The sequence below is a fragment of the Tauraco erythrolophus genome, chromosome 14 (genome assembly GCF_009769465.1).
Source record: "Tauraco erythrolophus isolate bTauEry1 chromosome 14, bTauEry1.pri, whole genome shotgun sequence".
In the NCBI taxonomy this organism is placed as follows: domain Eukaryota; kingdom Metazoa; phylum Chordata; class Aves; order Musophagiformes; family Musophagidae; genus Tauraco; species Tauraco erythrolophus.
Genome location: NC_141478.1, coordinates 7,568,352 through 7,588,463, shown reverse-complemented (window position 1 = coordinate 7,588,463; position 20,112 = coordinate 7,568,352). Strand labels below are relative to the sequence as shown.

General features: G+C 42.2%; 1 protein-coding gene across 2 annotated transcripts in view; it reads left to right on the top strand.

The window, feature by feature from the left end:
* Positions 1–17,921, top strand: part of SV2B (synaptic vesicle glycoprotein 2B) — a 31,094-nt gene extending 13,173 nt beyond the window's left edge. The window contains exons 3-12 of one of the 2 annotated variants that reach the window (XM_009986713.2): positions 295–446; positions 2,279–2,412; positions 3,139–3,228; positions 5,319–5,429; positions 9,872–9,960; positions 10,606–10,770; positions 13,348–13,481; positions 14,167–14,367; positions 16,638–16,797; positions 17,738–17,921. In XM_009986713.2, the coding sequence (XP_009985015.2) occupies positions 295–446; positions 2,279–2,412; positions 3,139–3,228; positions 5,319–5,429; positions 9,872–9,960; positions 10,606–10,770; positions 13,348–13,481; positions 14,167–14,367; positions 16,638–16,797; positions 17,738–17,921 (1,420 nt within the window). The remainder of the gene's footprint in view (positions 1–294; positions 447–2,278; positions 2,413–3,138; positions 3,229–5,318; positions 5,430–9,871; positions 9,961–10,605; positions 10,771–13,347; positions 13,482–14,166; positions 14,368–16,637; positions 16,798–17,737) is intronic. The other variant, XM_086620180.1, reaches the window with a different exon arrangement.
* Positions 17,922–20,112: the final 2,191 nt, after the last annotated feature.

Genomic DNA, 20,112 nt, shown 5'->3' with positions numbered 1-20,112 from the left:
TCTACAATGAGTGATTACAAAATAAGAACAGAGAAGATGTCTAGGTGAAGAGCAGGGCATTACACTGGCTTTGTATAAACTGGACAGGAAATTCAGCTTTCAGAGCATGAGAAGGATTTTGTTTATCTTTGATGCCTAAGAACCTTCAAAGAGAGATTTACGTTTTTCCTACAAGTCTCACTTTGGTGCAGCACAGCTGTGAGTGTGACCTTCCTTCTTTATTTATGCAATCCTAACTACAAAGACATTGAAGAATACTCTTATTCTTCCCATGTGCTGTTTTTTTCTCCTCAGTATTGGGGGATCCCTCCCCATCGTGTTTGCCTATTTCTCTGAATTCCTGTCGCGTGAGAAGAGAGGGGAACACCTGAGCTGGCTTTGCATGTTCTGGATGATTGGTGGCATTTTTGCTTCAGCAATGGCTTGGAGCATCATCCCACATTACGGTAATTGGTTTGTGCTTTTGACTTTTGACAATATCACATTCCTGCATCACTACACAACTTCAAAACCCCGCACAGGTAGCATTATTCCAGCATAAACAACACTGAAAATAATAGCCGAAGTGCACACAAAGGACTGATGAAGTGACTGTGTGACTGATTGACTGATATTAAGGCTGTAAATAGGACTGATGAGGGCTGCTTTGCCTCAAAAGCTTCTAATAAACCCATTGAATTATACTGCCAGAGCCTGATCTCTTAATCTAAATGTCAGTGCATTCAGGGAAAACTGGACTGAGATTATATTGCAAAAATTGATCCAGTTATCAAAAATAAGTAACTTTAATCAGGGAATTACTGCGTGCTATGAATGATAGCAGAGAGGACAGCTCTTTTCCTTAGCCAAATGCCAACACTCTCCGGGCTGTGTAGCTGGTGACACGTCTCCCCAACATGCGATGGGCTGGAGTCACATCTGACTTCAGCTAACAGGGCTTAGGAGTGGAATGGGTTCCCTGCCCAGGGCTGGAAATGGGAGAGAAAAAGTAGATGGATGGACTCTGAAAAATGGTTGTGCTTTGAGGAGCAAAAATCTGCGTGTCACATGGTATTCCTTGTAACTCACGTGTGTATCCTAGGAAAACATCAGAAGCGAATATCTACTGGAAAAGATTAATTTTCTCAGTATTCGGTGTCACCAGCTGTTTGCAAAATCCTGTTTGAGGAAAGTAGGACAGGCCACAAAGACCATGAAGAAAACCACCAACATTTATCTATCAATTCATTTTCACTACGCTTAAAGTATACTCAATAAAAAGAAATGTTCATGCTTTTGATTGATGACAGGGTCAGTTGGAATGAATAGGAAAACTTACTGCATAGTGATGTCAGGTTGAAATAATTCTATTATCTGCAACATTTCCTTTAAAAAGCCCTTATGTGTTTACATTACATTTATTTTTCAGATGACTTTTTGATGTTGTGCTTTTATAGTTTCTCCGTTTGATTTCCCATGTTCCCTTACTCATGAGTGTTCATGGAATGAGTAGAACACTATGATTGACTCAGATGAGATCTCTGCAAAAGCCATTGCTTGAAGATTTCTTTATTCTGTGAATAAAAATGTTTATAGAAAAAAATGGAATTAAACATTCCTTCTGAGATTTGAGCCTAGGGAAAGTAAATGGAGCAATTTAAGAACGATGCTCTACTTTCTAGTCCTTAGCAAGGGAATACCAGACCTGGTCAGACACCAGGAAAAAAGCAAGAGAGGGGGAATCTCAAGGATTAGGGTCTTGATTCTTTTAAGTTTGAATCACAGCTCAGGTTTTGTAGGTCTGGAAAAAAATAAACTTGCTTTCCTAGCTCTCTTCCATAAAATGTGAAATACATGTGTGATGTACAAGATGGAAAGGAGCTGTCACCAATGTGCCTCTCAGATCAGAGAAGATTTAATCTTTGTAAACTTTTTATAATGTCACCAAGCAGCAATAAATTATGGCCCTGATTCCCCTACCCTTTCCCAGCCTTACTTGCCTACAGCTGCATGGAACTATTCTTATCACTAGATGATTTCTAAACTCGAAGGTAAAAGAAGGTTTTTTAAAAGGCAGAGCCTGAGCAAGCGTGATCCATTTTCTGTAATGAACATGAACTCACATGCTGTTATCTACTGAGCATGCTATTGAGCCTCTAAGAGCCGTCATTACTAAAAATAGCAAACTTTCAACCTGTCCCCATGTCACACAGAGCTGTAAAGTTCAGAGCTGCTTTAGGAGAGAAAAAATCAGAATGCCTGGTCAGTATTTTTACTTTTTGGCTCTTGCTGTTTCCAGGCTGGGGGTTCAGTATGGGAACCAAGTACCACTTCCACAGCTGGAGGGTCTTTGTACTTGTCTGCTCTCTGCCCTGTATCGCGTCCCTGGTGGCACTGAAATTCATGCCTGAAAGCCCGCGGTTTTTGCTGGAGGTAAGATGATTCATGTGAACATTGCAGTCTGATATTAGCAGAGGATAGCTGGTCCCTAATGCGTCACCGTCTGTCTGTCTTTGTCCCATCAAACACACATAGCACAAGCTCAGAGGCAAACCCACTCCTACACGTCTGCACTAGCTCCACTGATTGCTTAAACTCCAAAGACTACGGGGTCAATCAACAACGGTTAGTGTTTCACTGCCAAATGTGGTACAGAAGAAGGTGGTGAGCGCTAGGAGTTTTCTAAGTCCAACAAAGGCATTTTGAAAACATCTCAGAGTTTCGGCATATAACTACTGAATCCTGTTGGAAGAGCAAAGGACAAAGTACATTTTAATAAGTAAAATGTATAAACCTCAGAGCTCTTAAGCAAGTATTCTTGCTTAATACTTAGCTCAAGTTAACCCTGCAAGTCTCTAGCAGAGGTGGGATTAGAGCCCAGGTCTCCTCATCCATCTCCTTTTCTTTCATTTGATTTTAAAGCTCTGTTCCTGACTTCTCTCCTGCCTCAGACAGTTTTAGGGTAACTCCTTTCTTCAGTGCAGAGATGCTGCACTCTGTGAACACAAACTGTGCTTTCAACTCTTTGTGTTTAATGCAATTGGTGCAGTATGTGTGCTTCTCCACTGTATTGGACCTCCAGAATTGGTTTCTCTATGCTTGGGTAAATTACAGAGCTGGGAACTCCAACATTTGTTTTCCTTTCTTTGGTGTTTTCAGATAGGCAAACATGATGAAGCCTGGATGATCCTCAAGCAAGTCCATGACACCAACATGCGGGCTAAGGGCGAGCCAGAGAGGGTGTTTACGGTGAGTTTAACACAGCCATCGGCATGGACAAAGAAAAGCTAGACATACCTTCCTTGGTGCAGCTCAGCACCAGTTTATTCTTCCTCAGGACTCTTTCAACATAACTTACCCCAGCAATCAGAAAAATGACTCTCAGATACATTTTGTGCATTTCAAGTTAGATGCCACTCTGTTTTTTCCAAGAATTAGTCAATCCTGTGAACTGCAGTGAGTACTCTTTGTTCCTCCTTCTACTACTATACAGTGAATAGACCAGTGATTTTCTAATTACACACGGGCTTAATTGGTCTGCTTTAAGAGATCAAAACCAAACAAGAGAGATATTAGTCATGTGGGAGTCTGAGTCACTCATTTCTCCATTCCAGCTTCTAATCAAACTCTGATTAAACTTCACGTACCTTCTAATGAGCTTCCCAAACTCCACCTGCCTCATACCCAATCTTTAATCTCTCCAAGGGAAAGTGAGATGAGTGGCTATTACTCATTAGTCTGTTGCTTGTTGTGAGAAAGGTCACACCAGTGGACTTCGTTAATAGTAAAATCAGGTAAAAGGTGTAAGCTGGGGTTAGTTGCAAATTGCTATAATTTGGTCGTAAACTCCCAGGGATCCAGCCAGGGAATAGCTCTTGATTTATGCTTTTAAAGATGAGAGGACGTGCTCTTAAAGGATGGAGAAAAGGCTATATGGCTGTGCGTAAAATGTGCCTTTTTTTAACAAGAAAGACAGCAATGCTCCGTGTTCAGAAGAGTTGTCACAAAACAGGACCCCTCAGGAATGATCCTTCAAGGAAATTAAAGATTAATATCTGTACATGACAATTGTGTGCAGGTTCAGGTAGGAACTTATTGAGCATGTGTTATTTTTAGGATACCAACCATTTGACTAATTGCTGTAGCACTGAGCTGGGTTGGCCAGTCCTGACGTGTGGTGGGGGAAAAAAAGCACAAAGATTCAAAAATGTGTATATCTCTAAGTAGGGCACTATGAGAGCCTGAGCTGAGTAGGAGAATGAAGGAGCAGCTGTACAGCACCCGTTACTGCTCATTACTCCATCCAAGAGTGTCATGACTGCTGCGGCATGAGCTGATCTCAGTATCACACCTCGAGGTATGGCGTGACGGCAGAATCAAGATCTACTGACATCCATTGGCACAGGCGGATGATCAGTGTGGCTGGTGTGGCACAAACTGTCAGATTTTGTGTTTTTCTGATAGGCCAGAAGTTGCCAGTTTGTGGTGAGTCACCTGGTGCCGGGACAGTTCCCAGATCTGACAGTTAAACGGTGCCAGCAAGAGGAACACAGAGACTCCACAGCCGAGCCAAGGCACTCATTCATACTCAGATATTTATTCAGTAAATTTTCACCTCCTTCTCATGTTTACAAACAGATCTGTTCTCCCTGAATGTGTCCTTTATTTCAAACACTTAGCAAATATTTTCTGGGACCCATTTTTAAGGTTTCTCGAGCAGTCCACTTCAGGCATTCAGTGTTGAAAATTCAGAATGTTTTGGTGGAGCAAACTGATTGCATGGTGTGGGCTTACTTGATGACAGGATGCGTTTTCAGATGCAAAGATTCCCATCTATACATTCTTTTGCCACAGAAGTTCTGCCAGTGGTACTTAGAAGGTGCTGAATGAGAAATATTCCTGCCAGATGTCTCTGAAAAAAGAGATTTTGAGGGCACAGTTAGATGTGGGTACAAGTGGCTCATGATGGAGATGTTTTTTACTATAATTACCTAGTCCTAATTTCTAGTGGTAATCTAAGGGATAGAGAAATTAGATAGTACACAGGCATATTAGTCAATAAATGAAAGACTGAAGTGAATGTGATGCACTTAAAATATTTCATGGAAGGAGAGAGAGAAAGGATGGAGGAAAGGAATGAAGTAAGGCAGGCTTTTTTCTATAATAAAATCTCTTGATGTAATTAAATAACTCAATTGCTAGTGATAACATTGAAGGAAACTATAGTAAGGAATATCGCGTGGAAATATTGCCCACAAGACAGTGGAAATTAAAATCCACCCAAGATCAATTCTGGAAACTTCTGTCCAATATTTTTCTTCTACTTTTTCCCCCCTCAGGTTTCCTATATCAAAACTCCAAAGCAAGTAGATGAATTTATTGAAATCCAGAGCTCAACAGGGACCTGGTATCAGCGGTGGCTAGTCAGAATCACAACTACTTTCAAACAGGTAAGAGAAGAAAAAACATCCCACAGGGACTTTTGAGCTTCAGGTTCCAGTTCCTCACTGCTTCAGGTCATTGAATCTGGAAACCCTGACTCTCACTCAAAGAAGTCTGGTGGTATTTGCAAGGGGCTGTGATCTGCTTGCACTTTCTGTGCAGATGTGTGCATCTGCAAACTGTGAAATGCCCATGCAAGCATCACAGTAGTCCAGCTGTGCAGAGCTTCCAGGATGAGCCACAGCCCCAGAGCTTGACTTTCCTTCTGAGCAGATAAATACTGACTCCCTCTCCCCGAAGCCTAAGCAAATTTACCACCCACAGTGGATTGAGAAGAGTGTTTGCTCCTTGTTCCTGCAGAGATAGAGTTTCTAATGATGTTATATTGTCTCTTCAGCTGATTTAACCTTTCACACATGCTATGCTGCTTACCTATGTCCATGCATAACTTTGTGGAAAATCTTGCTAGATCTTCCAGTCTAGGAGGATGTGCTTAAAGTAAAGGAGAATCTTTCTTAATTAATAGCAATGCAGGTGCTATACTATTACTATATTTATGTGGCCAGTTAAGAGCATGAAGGCTACCTGTTTCTGGCAGTATTTTCTGCAGCAGGTCAAGAAGAGCACATCTTGGTCTGCCTCCTTCTCTGCTTGGCTTCATCCCTGCCTGAGTTTGTCTTACCCCTCCTAAAGTGCCAGTTGTGTTTGGGTTTTTGCTCTTCAGTGAGCTTCGGAGCTCATTTTGAAAGCACTCCTGAGACCATATATATATTTGAAAAGACAAAATTGTAAGAGAGTCTGAGAACAGGCTCATACCCATATTTACTGATATAACCTGAGAGAGACACTACATCATCCCAGCCCAGTCTTAGCCATGCACTCCAGTTCATTATAGAGGGTTCAGATCAAGTACCCTGGCACATAGCTGGATAAGTGACTTTTTTGTAAGCCATTTATCTTAATAAATATAATTTTGAACTAACACTAAATATAAGCCACACATCTGACCTTCCCCCAATGAGCCCTTTCTACTGACATTAGATTTATGATTCACTCAGAAATTAATCTGTCAAGTGTCTGCTGGGGTGTCCTTGCAGCTAATTCCTTCTTGTGGGTAAGAAATTAGATGAAAACCCCTGACTGTACCAAAAGAGAAAGTCCCAAATTTGTGAGCTCTTCTCTTCCCCATCCTGCTTTGGTCCCTTGCAGATACTTTGACAGACAGGCTCATACTCCTCCCCTGTGAGGGGCAGGGGTGCTGTATAGACTGTACCTTGGATAGTGACTGGACCATCTTTTTTAGTCCGTTTTGGATCGTTCGTAGCATGCATGATCCTGTCTAGGACTAGGGCCTCTAGACATGCTATTGAAGTTTTATGTGGTTACATTGCACATATGTTCCTCCCCTTGGGTAGAGAAGCAGGAGAATGCAGCTAGACAGGTGGTGGAGGTTTCACCATGTCCAGTGATGCTCCAAGCCCAGCTGGCTGCAGGCAGTGAGCACAGTTGTTTCCACACGGCTCCCATGGTATGGCAGCTCCTGTCTTTCCTTCCAGGTGAGCAGCATCACCAGGATTTCTCAGCACAGACAGCCCCTCTTGGAGCAACATCTCCATCTGCATTGAAGTTTGCAGCTGGACTTTGGTGGTTCCTTTTGTTTGTTTGTTTTAATATTAGCTTGTCAATTGTCCTAAAAAAGAAACCTGTGTTTGTTCTTCTAAAAATAACAAATCCAAGACAAAACAAAAATTCCAGAGAAAAGAATGGCCACAAACTTAAGAGAGTTATAGGAGGATGACAGGATCACCATTCTATGAGCCTTCCTCTCAAAGAAAGGAAAAAAGATAAGAAAAACCCACCCTCTCCTCTAGAGCGAGCTGCTGTCCTGGAACTGCTCTAGAACCAACAAGTGACCTAGAACCTGCTCTAGAACTTGATCTAGAACCAACAAGCGATCTAGAACTTGATCTAGAGCCTTGAACCCTGTCTAGAGCCCTCTTGCTACCGAACCACCAACTCTACAATTTATCTCTGATATTGGGAACAACACCAACACCACCCTAGATGAAAAACAGACTGAAACACATCTGGACCCAGACTCTAGGGCCCCAGGTCAACAGCACGGACATCTCTTTCTCCTTTTCAAGCAAAAGTATTGGGAAACAGGCAGATGAATGCTGATATTGTCTGCCAGAAAAGTAGGCAGCGCCACCCCAACATTGATGGTAAATATTTCAACAGGAAATATCTACAGGCTGTAGAAAACAATAAAGGCAAAAGGTTTTACATTCCTCAGGTCAACAACTCCATCATGTATTTAGCTACATTTATAAATAATTAGAACCAACGTGACTTGGCGTTAGAATTTTAAGTCACTTTTGGGGTTTTTTCATATTTTACAGCAAGTTTTTCATTTTAGCCTCAAGACGAGGACTGGTAACTCTTGAGTCTCTAGTTTCCCACAGTAGTTAGGAAAACGTTGTTTGGATTAGGCATTCTGTAATACTATCAGTCAGATCACCAGGCCGATTTACAAGATGATTATTCATTTTCCTTGCAAAGTTCAATGTTTCTATAAAACTTTCATTTAGTCATAAGATAACGTTTACCCACTTGCACTCTTGGTGCATTTCATAAGCATTACAAATTCCAAACTATACTGAAAAAAAAAGTAACAGTATGACAGCATTAACAACCTATTCTTGATATTCAAACACCAGGAGATGATTTCACATCATTAATTATGCGGGATTGCCAGGAAATGTCAAAAACATCTTTTGAAACCAAATCGATGTTTTTACCAAATAATGTTTTGTTAAATAGATACATGCTAATGTCTCACAGCTAAACACATCCAGAATTTTTCACTTTCTACGAAGTATGCAGGTACCGTCATGAAATAACATCTTCAACAATGTGCTCAGTTTCAAGTACACTACAGAGCACAAATTTATGACAACAAAGCTTCTGTTTTGAAATTAATTAATATTTTTACTAAAGTTAGGCTTTTCAACCAAATTAAGGAAATGGAATATTTTCTATTAGCTCTCCAAACATTTTTGTAATGTTTCTTTCTCTCTTCTCAATCACTTAATCCCATGCTTACATGGGGTTGGATAACTTTCCTCGTGGTATGTACTGCAGAACGTCCAAATCCACAGCATATGCCACAGAGTAATCAACACAGCAGCATGCACGAGAACATAAAAATGCCGGGTACATTCCTAAGAATCTCTGCTTCCACTGAATAATAGTGCATGCCAGGGTGCATGCCAATAATTAGAAAGACTCAACTTCTGCAAAATATTAATGCTGCACTGGTATGAAAATGCAACAAACTAAAGAAGCTTCTAGAACAGAAATCAAATCTTAGTGGCATTAAATCACAGTTGTTGTCTTCAAAAAAAAACCAACAAAAACAAAAAACCACAAAAAACCCAAAACACCTCATGTGCCATATATACATAAAATCAGTATTAAAATCCAGTTCCTTTTTTCTTTTGTAAGAGAATCAATAGGTACAAAATGGCCTTTCCAGCTAGGATGGAGTGCTGAATCCTTGAGGATTGCCTTCTGAGTATTCCTTTGTAAGCCTCAACAGGAGAGAAGTGGTGCTGCTAAAGGCAAATCAGGAGCTACAGAAGGTGCTAAAAGTTAGAGACCACAAAAAGCTTTCCTAATCTGTCCGCAGTTTAAAACTGGGAGGATGAAAAAAGTGAATTTAAGCACATTATGGTCTTTTCCATTCATCTTAGTTCTTTTTCTGGGACTTCGTCTCTTTTAGATTTTGCAGCCTGTGAATATTTGCAGGGGATGCTTTTGGTGAGGCAATTAAAGGTTTTCAGATTAAAACGTAAAAAGTATCAGCCATTTCAGGTGACTCAGTTTGCCAGATTTTAGACTAAAGCACTCATTTCTTTCAAGCAAAATTAAGCTCTGGAGTCCCCAATGCAAGAAGGACGTGGAGCTGCTGGAGTGAGTCCAGAGGAGACCACAAAGATGATTCAAGGGCTGGAGCACCTCTGCTATGAAGACAGGCTGAGAGAGTTGGGGCTGTTCAGCCTAGAGAGGAGAAAGCTCCTGGGTGATCTTATTGCAGCCTTCCAGTACTTAAAGGGGGCCTACAGGAAAGCTGGAGAGGGACTTTTTACAAGGGCGTGTGGTGATAGGACAAGGGGCAATGGATTCAAACTGAAAAAGGGCAGATTTAGATTGGATATAAGGAAGAAATTTTTTACATTGAGGGTGGTGAGGCAGTGGAACAGGTTGCCCAGGAAAGTTGTGGATGCCCCATCCCTAGAAGTGTTCAAGGCCAGGTTGGATGAGGCTTTGAACAACCTGGTGTAGTGGAGGGTGTCCCTGTCCATGGCAGGGGGATTGGAACTAGATGATCTTTGAGGTCCCTTCCAACCCAACCCATTCTATGATTCTGTGATTCTGTGATTTGTAGGTCTGGGACAACGTGCTATATTGTTTAACAGCCCAGTACAGGATGAACACACTGATGCTGGCTGTGGTTTGGTTTACAATGGCCTTAAGGTAAGGTACTTCTTTAACTTTTTCAGAAAACTAGAGGGCCCTCAGAATTTGAATAATTATTTGCGCATTTAAATAAACTATTACGAAATGAATCCTGTTCTTATTTTAAAGACTTTTTGTGTACTAAACCTTGCTCTCCTACAAACTATTCATCAAACTGATTGTTTATATGAGAGTACAAGGTGTTTTGAACAAATCAGGACTTGAGAAGTGGTCAGTAGGGCAGTAGCATATCGACTTTCTCACCTCTAGATCTTTCATTTGATCTTGTCTACACAAAAAGAAAAAGGCACAACCCTACCTGATTCTCAGATGTTCCTTAATCTAGATCAAAACTATTCAGATGAGTCTAAATCTAAACTACAGGTAAACTTTGTCTAACTTTTACTTAAATGCCATATTTGCAGAAATTTGCCCTCTGGGGAGTTTCCAAATCTCTTATTGCTCTGCTGGTCTTTTAGGCAGCAAGGATAGAACACTACTGCATTTCCCAGACAAGGAGTCAATGTCACTAAACCTTCAATGAGTTGTCCTGCTTTAGGTGAACAAGTTTGCAAATTATGAAGCAGATCATTGGAAAAACAATGCGATATTTGCAGTGCCAGGATCTTGTATCCCTAATGTATTTTTCCCATTCTGCTATAGTTACTATGGCCTTATTGTCTGGTTCCCTGACATGATCCGGTATCTCCAAGAAGAGGCATATGAATCCCGAGTGAAGATCTTTGATGAGGAAGAAGTGTCACACTTCACCTTTAATTTCACCCTGGAAAACCAGATCCACAGAAATGGGGAATACAGAAATGATAAGTAAGTGAACAGATCTTGGTTCAATGCATGCGAAGTGAAACACATTTCTATAAATCTCTCTCATTTTTTTAATTTTCCACCAAGTTGAAAAACTCTGTTGTTCTTTTGAACACTCAGTCTGTATCTCTCAAATCCCAATGGCAGTTTTCCCACAGACCAAATATCCCTTTCTCCTGCTTTTCACACATTCTGCCTCAGCCACTTACATCTCCAGCCCCGAGAGGATGCATGTGAGGAGTCCTGCTTCCAGCAGCCCCTTGTTGGGAGCAGGGCGGTGGGTGCCCACCTCGCTGCTCCGGGCAGCTCCGGATGCAGCGGTGGCTTTGCTTTCCTTAGCACAGACTGACATCTACTGGTACTGGGCAGCAGAGACGATCACTTGTGATGAAACTGCTCTGCTGGTGCATTTCCAAAATAAAAAGCTATTTTCGCTTTAAGTCCTAGATATGACTTTGGTCTCCATCCTGCAGCCCATTAGTGCAGGTTGTGTCACAGCCAGTTGTACTGGTGCACTTCTCCCACACCAGCTGGCATCTCCCCACAAAATGATTGTGTCACCTTCTCTTTTAGTGCTTTGAAGTCAGCGAAGTTACTCTAGCAGAGCATCATTGTTTTCCTCCCTTTCTTCTCCTGCTTGGACTGGGCCTGGTGGTTTTTCTTCTGTGTTCAGCCTGGACCTCAATCACACTGTGTTCCATAGTGATAAAAATCTTAGTGATTTATAGCAGGCCATTATTATTCTTCTAAATCCCAACAAAATGCGTGGAAAAATACCCTTATGTAAATTCTTTGGAGATTCCATCACCCCAGACAGACTAGGTGTTGCTCCAGCTGCCTTGCACTATGTGGGGAGGTCCCACTGGACCTTCAATGTTACACAAAACACTCACTGTTTTCATCTTCACAAGTGAAATTGTACCTCGTTGGCCAGGCAGGTTGTTTCTCTCCTCTCGGAAACTATTTGTCTCTGTTTCCTTGGTGCATATCTGACAGACATCGGCGGGAGACCCCAGTACATGTCCCCATGTTGTTCCAGAGACCTTTCCTGGAGCAAGGAGCTGTGCTTGATTTGCAAACCTAGCCTCATAACTCCTATTCTCCTGCCTATCAAGCAGCCAAACAAAGTCTGGTGAGAAGTGGATGGTGGTCAAATCTAGGGATTGAGGACCTTTGTCTTCTGCCCAGAGGAGCTGCTCAGTTTTCACTGACTTCATTGGGAACTGAGGACGCTCAGCACCTTGCAAGTGCTGTGGATCACTATTCTTCTGCCACGGTCCTCTCCAATTCAATAGCTCAAAACCTGATCAAGCTGCACTCCAGTAATGCCCAGAGCATATCTCAATATGATTTACAGCTGCATTTTCCCTCCAGCCTTTGGCTGTGCCTTAAAACTCCATCGAACACCAGGCCATGACTATATGACTCTTTTAAAGATGGATGTTAAGAAAGCAAACTGCAGGAAAAGGGCTTCTAACAGCCTTTGGGAGTAAATACATCACAGGCTATTACTGAGCAAATGCAGAACAGCTCAAGTTTTGCTGTAACCTATGAGACCTTCTACACGGAGCAAAAGACGTGAACAGTCGTCTCGTGGTATTTCACACATTAATAATATCTGTTAGCAGCTTCAGTTAAGAAGCCCTGCAGTGCTCATTTAATGGTGTAAACAGCCGTCATGCGCCACTGTGTTGAAAGTGCTTGATTCAATTAGGTTTCTGGGTATATGTTAGAAGGCTTTTCATTTGGTGACAGTTGTGGCCTCCATAACTACAGCGATAATGCTTGCTCTTAATAGCTCCTTACATCTTCCAAACATGCCTGTGCATTAACTAATACATCTTCTCAGTGTCCCTGCAAAATTTCACAGGTAAATCAATATTGTGTCATCCTTCAGGCAGGCAGGTCAGACATGCCAGGCTTCCCATCAATCACCTGACACAGTTGATTATTTTTAGTGTAATCTGTTTTCATTACATGATAAGCAACAGTCCTTGAACAGAGATGGTTACAAGCAGAACTCAGATTATCTCCCTACTCTCTCTAGAATCCCTACTGCATTTTTGCTTAAAAAAATCACTTTGAGTTTAAACGACTGTCAGAAGCCTTTCACCAAATGGCTCAATGGGCTCCTGATAATGTCTGGTTTTATTTATGCTGGAGGAAGGGGTGGAATACGGAAGGCAGCAAGGTCAGTTCACAAAGAAAATGCCATGCGCTAAGTGAAATTATATCTGCTTCAGAAGGACTAGTACTGAAAGTGAGAAGATTTGTGTCCACTCAGCCTTAGAAGCACATTTTCTTAGATATGACTATTTTAAGAAAGAGAAAAACTGCCAGATATCCTAAAATGTCCATGCCTCTCAAAAAACCCCACTCTTCAAATGCATCTCTCCTACTAAAATACAAAATACGTAAGCATTGGGTTGGAAGTACAGTTGTGAATTCAAGCAACACCTTTTCTGTAACCGACCCTAAAAATGGCCATGAGTGCTCTGTCTCTTGAAACGGCCATTACTTGCTATACAGTGTAGAAAATACCTCAAAGCACAGAGTGAAAGTTTGTTTCCTGCCCCACAGATTTATTGGCATGAAATTCAAAGAAGTGAGATTTGAGGATTCATTGTTTGAGGAATGCTACTTTGAAGATGTGACATCCAGTGAGACCTTCTTCGAAAACTGCACCATCATCTCTACTGTCTTTTATAACACCGGTAATGGGATTCCTGCTATGCTCTCATCTCTGTAATTAGGAACTATTTTATCAGATTCTGGGAGAAAGGATGATAGGGATCTGTTGGTGTTTGTGTGTGCTGAGTAATGAGAGAGATGATGGAAAAGAGGGTGAAGCGTTTGGAGGGAGTCTTCAGGTTGCTCCAATCCATGTTTTTAACCCCGTGGCTTCTGGTGCCATTGGCTGCACAGGAAATGCAAAAGTCTGTGCTCAGACCTTGGCAGGTTAAAGTAGTGGCAAAATGCCTCCAGTTTAACAGCTCAATTCAGCAAATTTGGCCTAAAGTGTGATTTTAACCAACCTGTGTTTGATGATCATAAGCAGTAAAATATTCATTAGTTTATCGTGAAAAAGCTTTTCACTTCTGCTCTATTAGAGCACAAACCACAATGCCATGAAAGCAAGAGCCTGCACGGCCCCATCCTTGTGGCGTGGGGATAGTGGTCCAGGTGACTCCACAAATATAAGGAGCGCATGAGATTACACCCACCAGGCACCAAGCATGCAGCTAAAGTTTGCCACTAAAATAAAAACTCCCTGGTCATTTCCATTTGAAGAGGAGCTCCTCTCAGATCTTTGATTTGGTTTTGATCCTGACTCCTGTTGCTGCTGTATGAAGGGAGATCAGCCAAGCTGGATCAAGACTTTGCCTCTTTCCCTTGCAGATCTCTACGAACACAAATTCATCAACTGCAGGCTCATAAACAGCACATTTCTGAAGGAGAAGGAAGGCTGTCACTTGGACTTCGAGGAGGACAATGATTTCCTGATCTACCTGGTCAGCTTCCTGGGCAGTCTGTCTGTCCTGCCAGGCAACATCATTTCCGCGTTACTCATGGACAAAATAGGGAGGATAAAGATGATCGGTGAGTGGGGATGATGGGTGAATGGTGCAGGTCGTGGGTGGGAGCATGACTCTGCAAAGAGCCAAGGTGAGTGTGAAGGTCTCACTGCATCTGCACACACCAAAGCAAGCCCAGATGGCTCAGGTGGGGGTGAGTCATTCCATAGCAGCAGAGTGAGGGTGAAGCAAGTGATCTACTCTGTGGCAGTGGGCAAGTTACCTCCTCTCTGCTTACCCACCCTGACTTTCTGTGACATCCTCCTTTTTCCTCTTTATTTTGAGTTTTATTCAAAGCCTGTATGTTTATCCAGTTCTCAGTACAACAGGGTCGGAACTGAAGCAGGACCTCTCAGTGCTGTTGAGTTGATGCTGATGTCCGTAGCACTCTGTATAAATAAATAACTGCTTTGCTTGTAGCAATGAATATTCACAAAGATTATTTGCAATGAATATTCACAAAGATTATTTGATGCAGCTGCTCGACAGCCCAGGAGTTCCCTCTTTTGGTTTTCTGATTTTCACATGATTTTACAAACAGCTTCAGAGAGCATGTGGTAGATCAACTGACCACGTCACAGTCAAGAAAGATGCCACCCTTCAGCATTATGGGGATAAGTTATCACCTTATCAGCTTTATGATTACTTTGGGAATTTCTGGTGTTGCTTCCTCCAGGGTTCAGGCTTTGCTCTCCAGATACTGTGAGAATCAAGGGACAGCCAAGTCAGTTTAACAAAATCAGAGACGTGGCTCAGGGGTAATGGATGACTCAGTCTCTTGAGCTCTCCTACCTCCCTCTTCTGAGAACAGGGAGAAGTTTAGTTAGCTTAGCCTCACCATCAGGCAGGTTAAGATAAGCAAGATAACTCCACCACTGTGTCAGGAACGTATGCTGGGGACGAAAATGAGCCTTCATGTAGTTAATTTGGAAAAGACCCAAACAAACTAGAGGGTCTGTGGGAAATTAAATAAAGTTGAATGGGAATCAAATTGTCCACCCTGCAAACATGTCAGCATTCCAACATTTTCATCTGGAATTGAGATGACAGCTGGAATCCTAAATGCTTATTTCTTCTGCAGAATGAAAAGTACAGGACAAAAACTAGTAACGACACGCTGAAGCGTTTCACTGTGGAATTTTTGATCGAAACAGCCTTCTGGCATCCCACCCATATCACTCTTGAACATTTTATTTCTGGTCAACTTAACAAGAAAACTGAATTTTGCTTTTGTGTTATGTGCCTCACTGGGACTTCAATCCAGTTTTATCATGTTCTGCTAAATTCTCTCCTGTGTCAAATGTCAGATCTCTTGGTGCATGCATGGTGACCCTAATGCTGCACGGTACCTCTTTAGTAGGAGTTTGGCCAGGTACCATGGAAGAGAAGTGGATATGGAGTCCTGCACGGCAGCTTTCCATAGGCAGGGCACCACAGTGACAAAATGCAACACAGTGTCCAAAATGAAGCATTTTAGTTCCAGTTCAGCTTCCAAATCATTTCTGATGGTGTTAAATTGATTCAAAAAACCCCGAGCAAACAAAAAACCCTGTTTGGTTTTCTGGCAGTAAATGGAGATATTTCAGCAAAAGCAGAACTTTCCAGTGAAAGATACTCCAATTTTGCAAAAAATGGCGTCTTTCAGGTGAAAATTCCCAACGGGGTAGAAGGCAGTGATATAGCCATTAATATTTCTGAATCTGAACTGTGCCTAACTAAGCATGAACGCTCTCACTTTCTCCCTCCGTGGTGTTCATAAAATTATGGCTCCTGTGCAAATGTGCCATGAAATCTAATTATGTTCTTATAATTAAAAGAGACCTCAAGTGCTTCATACAATTGGCTGTAAATTATCCTAATTGAGACTATAAATGTGTCAAGTGATTTCAATATGATATGAAATGCACCAGCTCTTCACTCAAAACTCAAGTTGGAAAACCTTCACAAAGATTCTTCCTCCTCATTGACTTTCATGTTTACTTGCCTCTGCTGTTCCTGGGTCCATCTGGATATCTGAGATGCTGGAAACCTGCCTGGAAAAGCCTGTCTTCAGAGTCTCCATAGAGCAGGACTACCAGCAAGATCAGATGGTCATTGAGAACGTTTTCAGGCTGGTTTCCAGCATCAGAGAATGACAGATAGGCAGCATCAAGGTATTTTTGGATTCTTGCAGATTTAATTTGTTTTGGGGTGAAACACCATCACTTGAAAGCCATCTTTGTCAACGAATGTGTTTGCTCAACTGTGGACAGGGGAAGCTGGTGCCAACGTTTTTCTCTTGGTTTCCCCCCGTAGGTGGCTCGATGTTGATCTCGGCGGTGTGCTGCTTCTTTCTCTTCTTCGGCAACAGCGAGTCAGCAATGATCGGCTGGCAGTGCCTCTTCTGCGGGGCCAGCATTGCTGCCTGGAACGCCCTCGATGTGATCACTGTGGAGCTCTACCCCACTGATAAAAGGTGCTCAGAATGTTTCTCCCTTTAGTCTCCACCCTCTGACTTTAGCCTCTCAGTTCCTGATGGGAAAAGGCAATGGTCACTCTAGATACATGTAGATGAGGAAGGGGTATTTTTTCAATTTTCACCAGTCCTGAGGGGTTGGGTAGTCCTGTGGCTATACTGGATCAGCACAGACATTTACAAGCACAGTTCTGCATGTGTGGTGGATTGTACGTAGGGAGTCACGTGGGTGTATGGAAATTACGGGCAGGTAAAATATGGAGTCCCTCATTTCCATGGATGTACATGGAGGTCTGGCCTTTCAGACTGTATCCCCCAGCCTATTGTCGTAGTTCATCACCACGACAGCCTTCCCCTCTACTACCTGGAGACAACCATGTTCATGAAATGGTTTGGGAGGTGAGGCAGCACAGGAAACTTTGAGAGAATGTGCTGCAGATGAAATCTTTCCTTGTGACTTCATTTTAAGACATTTTTTTTGCCTTTTTCAGGCTCTTGGGGGAAGTCAGAAGGGAAGGAGAAGGACTATGCTTTAAAGGCAGCCTGCTTTTAACTGCTGAGTGCAGCAGGATTTGGAGGAGAGCTCTGGTGGTTTCTCTGGTGACAACCCATTCCAGCCAGTGCTTGGAAGGGCTTAGATAAATTCTAGGACAGGTTGTCTCCTGCTGTCTTTGGGAAGGGCAAAGGCTGTTCTAGTGGGCCACTCTAGGGCTAGGGAGAAGCTGAGATGAAAAGGAGAAATGTGTACATATAGACATTCTCCTCATTCACACAGACATGCAAAACAGTGGCATCTATTTATTTATTCTGCCTGGCTTTAGTTGCTAGAAGCATAGCCTGGGCAACATAAGAGCATTCACAAAATTACCCATCCAGACCTTCTGTAGTTATGCCAAGAACCTCCTTCCCAACCATTGCTTTCTGCTCTTCCTCCCCACAGGGCAACAGCCTTTGGCATCCTCAATGGGCTTTGCAAGTTTGGTGCCATCCTGGGGAACTCAATCTTTGCCTCCTTCGTGGGGATAACCAAGGTGGTTCCCATCCTTCTGGCTTCCTCTGCTCTGGTTGGAGGTGGCCTGCTTGCTTTGCGCCTGCCAGAGACTCGAGAACAGGTCCTGATGTGAGCAACTGAGGCCAGGGGGTCGGGGGGGAGATGTAGAAGAAGAACAAAAAAGAGCCATGTTTGGAAAAAATCAAAATGTCCATTTCTATACTGTTCTGTCGATACCTCAAAGAGAGAGGGCGAAGGGAAAGAAGAGCCCAAAGGGATAAAACAAAACCCCTAGTTTCTGACCTTTTTACAGCCACGACTGGTGCATGCAGCTACTACACACCCCTTGCAGAGCTTGGGTTTAACCTTGCCTACGCTGGGAGTCTGCCCTGTCCCTCTCCATCCCAGTGTAACGACACAGGACACCAACAGCGGCTTTGTGCATGTGTGTGCCTGCGTGGGTGGGGGCGTGTCCGATGGGAGAACAGATCCTGGCCCCCTCATGCCTTTGTGGAGCTCTGAGATGCTGCACACCTTGCCCAGCACTCCTTGGCAATCCATATCAGCTGTGCTCAGACACGAAGGGCATCCGAATGGGAGGCAGGTGACAAACCTACTGCAGGTGAGCTCCAGCAATAGGGACAAGAGCTACAAATGTGACTAGTGGCCCTGGCTCTCTTGATTTTGGGGTGACCACCTGAACCACCTGAAAGAGTGAGAGTCCTGATTTCTGGAGGATATGAGGGTGGGTGCTCAGCTCTCTCAGAAGAATCAGGATTTCAAAGCCTTTTATTGTCTTCACTTGGGCATAGAGAATCACTAAGCACCTTCTTGGTCTTGGAGAAAAATATATACATAATTTTTTATATATATATATGAATTCACACATACTTGTAAACGTGCATACACACATTGAAGTGATCAGCTATTGAAATTTATAATTTTCAATTTCTACACCTTTAAGAAGATCTTAAGAGAGACACTGAAAACTAATCCCACTAATTCAAGATTATCTGTAGTCATGACCAACTTAGTGACAGATATTCAGTCTTTATATCCAGACACCAAATATTTAAATGTATTGATGGTTGGGAATATATATTTCTATGATGATTAAGAGGTTTTTTCCTATAACATTTGCAGAGGAGAAATTAATATGATGTTGGAGCAACCCACATACCAAATGTGTACATATTATCCAGTGTAAATAGAGGACTTTTTGTCAAATACCTGAAGTATCGTAACTGTGAATTTACCAGCATTTTAGCCATATTATTTAAAGAATATGATGCTTGATTTTCTAATATACTTGGGTCTCATCGAAACACTGTAAGCACAGTTACTTAAAGCCATTTAACTTGTTACACAGGGAATGCACGCAGCAAGCTTTCACTGTACAGAACATTAAATTCTCCATTAAGTGGGACGGTTAAGTCTGATATCCTGTAAAGACCATTTTTGAAATTTATATACTGTTCTTATCATATAAGTTAAATTCTGTTGCATCTAGAAGCAAAGTGAGTTGTACATTTTTGGATATACTTCCTTGGGAAGCAAGAATGAAATGCATACTGTTAAATAACACACCAATGCTCCCAATTGACTAGATAGTGCTAATTACACCCTTTCAACGAGCTCAGCAATAGACCAGAATTGATCAGAAACTGTCACATAATACAGGAAATTTGTCTCACCAGGATATTTTGTGACATAAAAAGTTCTTTTGTATTTTTGCTAATGACCTTCTTATTTATCTTTCTCTGGATCCTTTTTTTTTTTTTTTTTTTAGAAAAACAGCAGGGCTAGGCTGAAATCCAGCAGGGTTGAAGTCCAACACCTCTGCCTTCAGCCTGCACAGAGGACACAGAGCATGGTTAGATCACAAGGAGCAAATCCTTCCCAATGAGGCAAAGCCCTCTAATAAGCATCATTTTCATCATTGTGTCAAGCAGGGATAAACACTTACGGAGCAGCTAGGCTACAATGGGCTATTTGGGATTTTTGAGATTTATTCTGCGGTTTATGAAATTGATAAAATCACAAGCTGCTGTAATAACCGAGCTTATTATGCCTCATTTCTTCATTTTATGGGTAGCTTAGGGCCTTTTTTGGTTTGTCTTCAAAACAGCAAGGTTCCTTCTCTAAGGTACGAGTGAATGTAATTATGTCCCTTGGCAGCGGTTCACAGCTTCTGTTGAGAATCATAGCCCAAAATGTGGGGTTTTTGTTGTGGTGTTTTTTTTTTCCTAAGAATGTCTGATCCTTTTACACGGTGAGAAGCAGCTAAATATGTATTTTGACGCAGAATATCACCATGGTCTTTA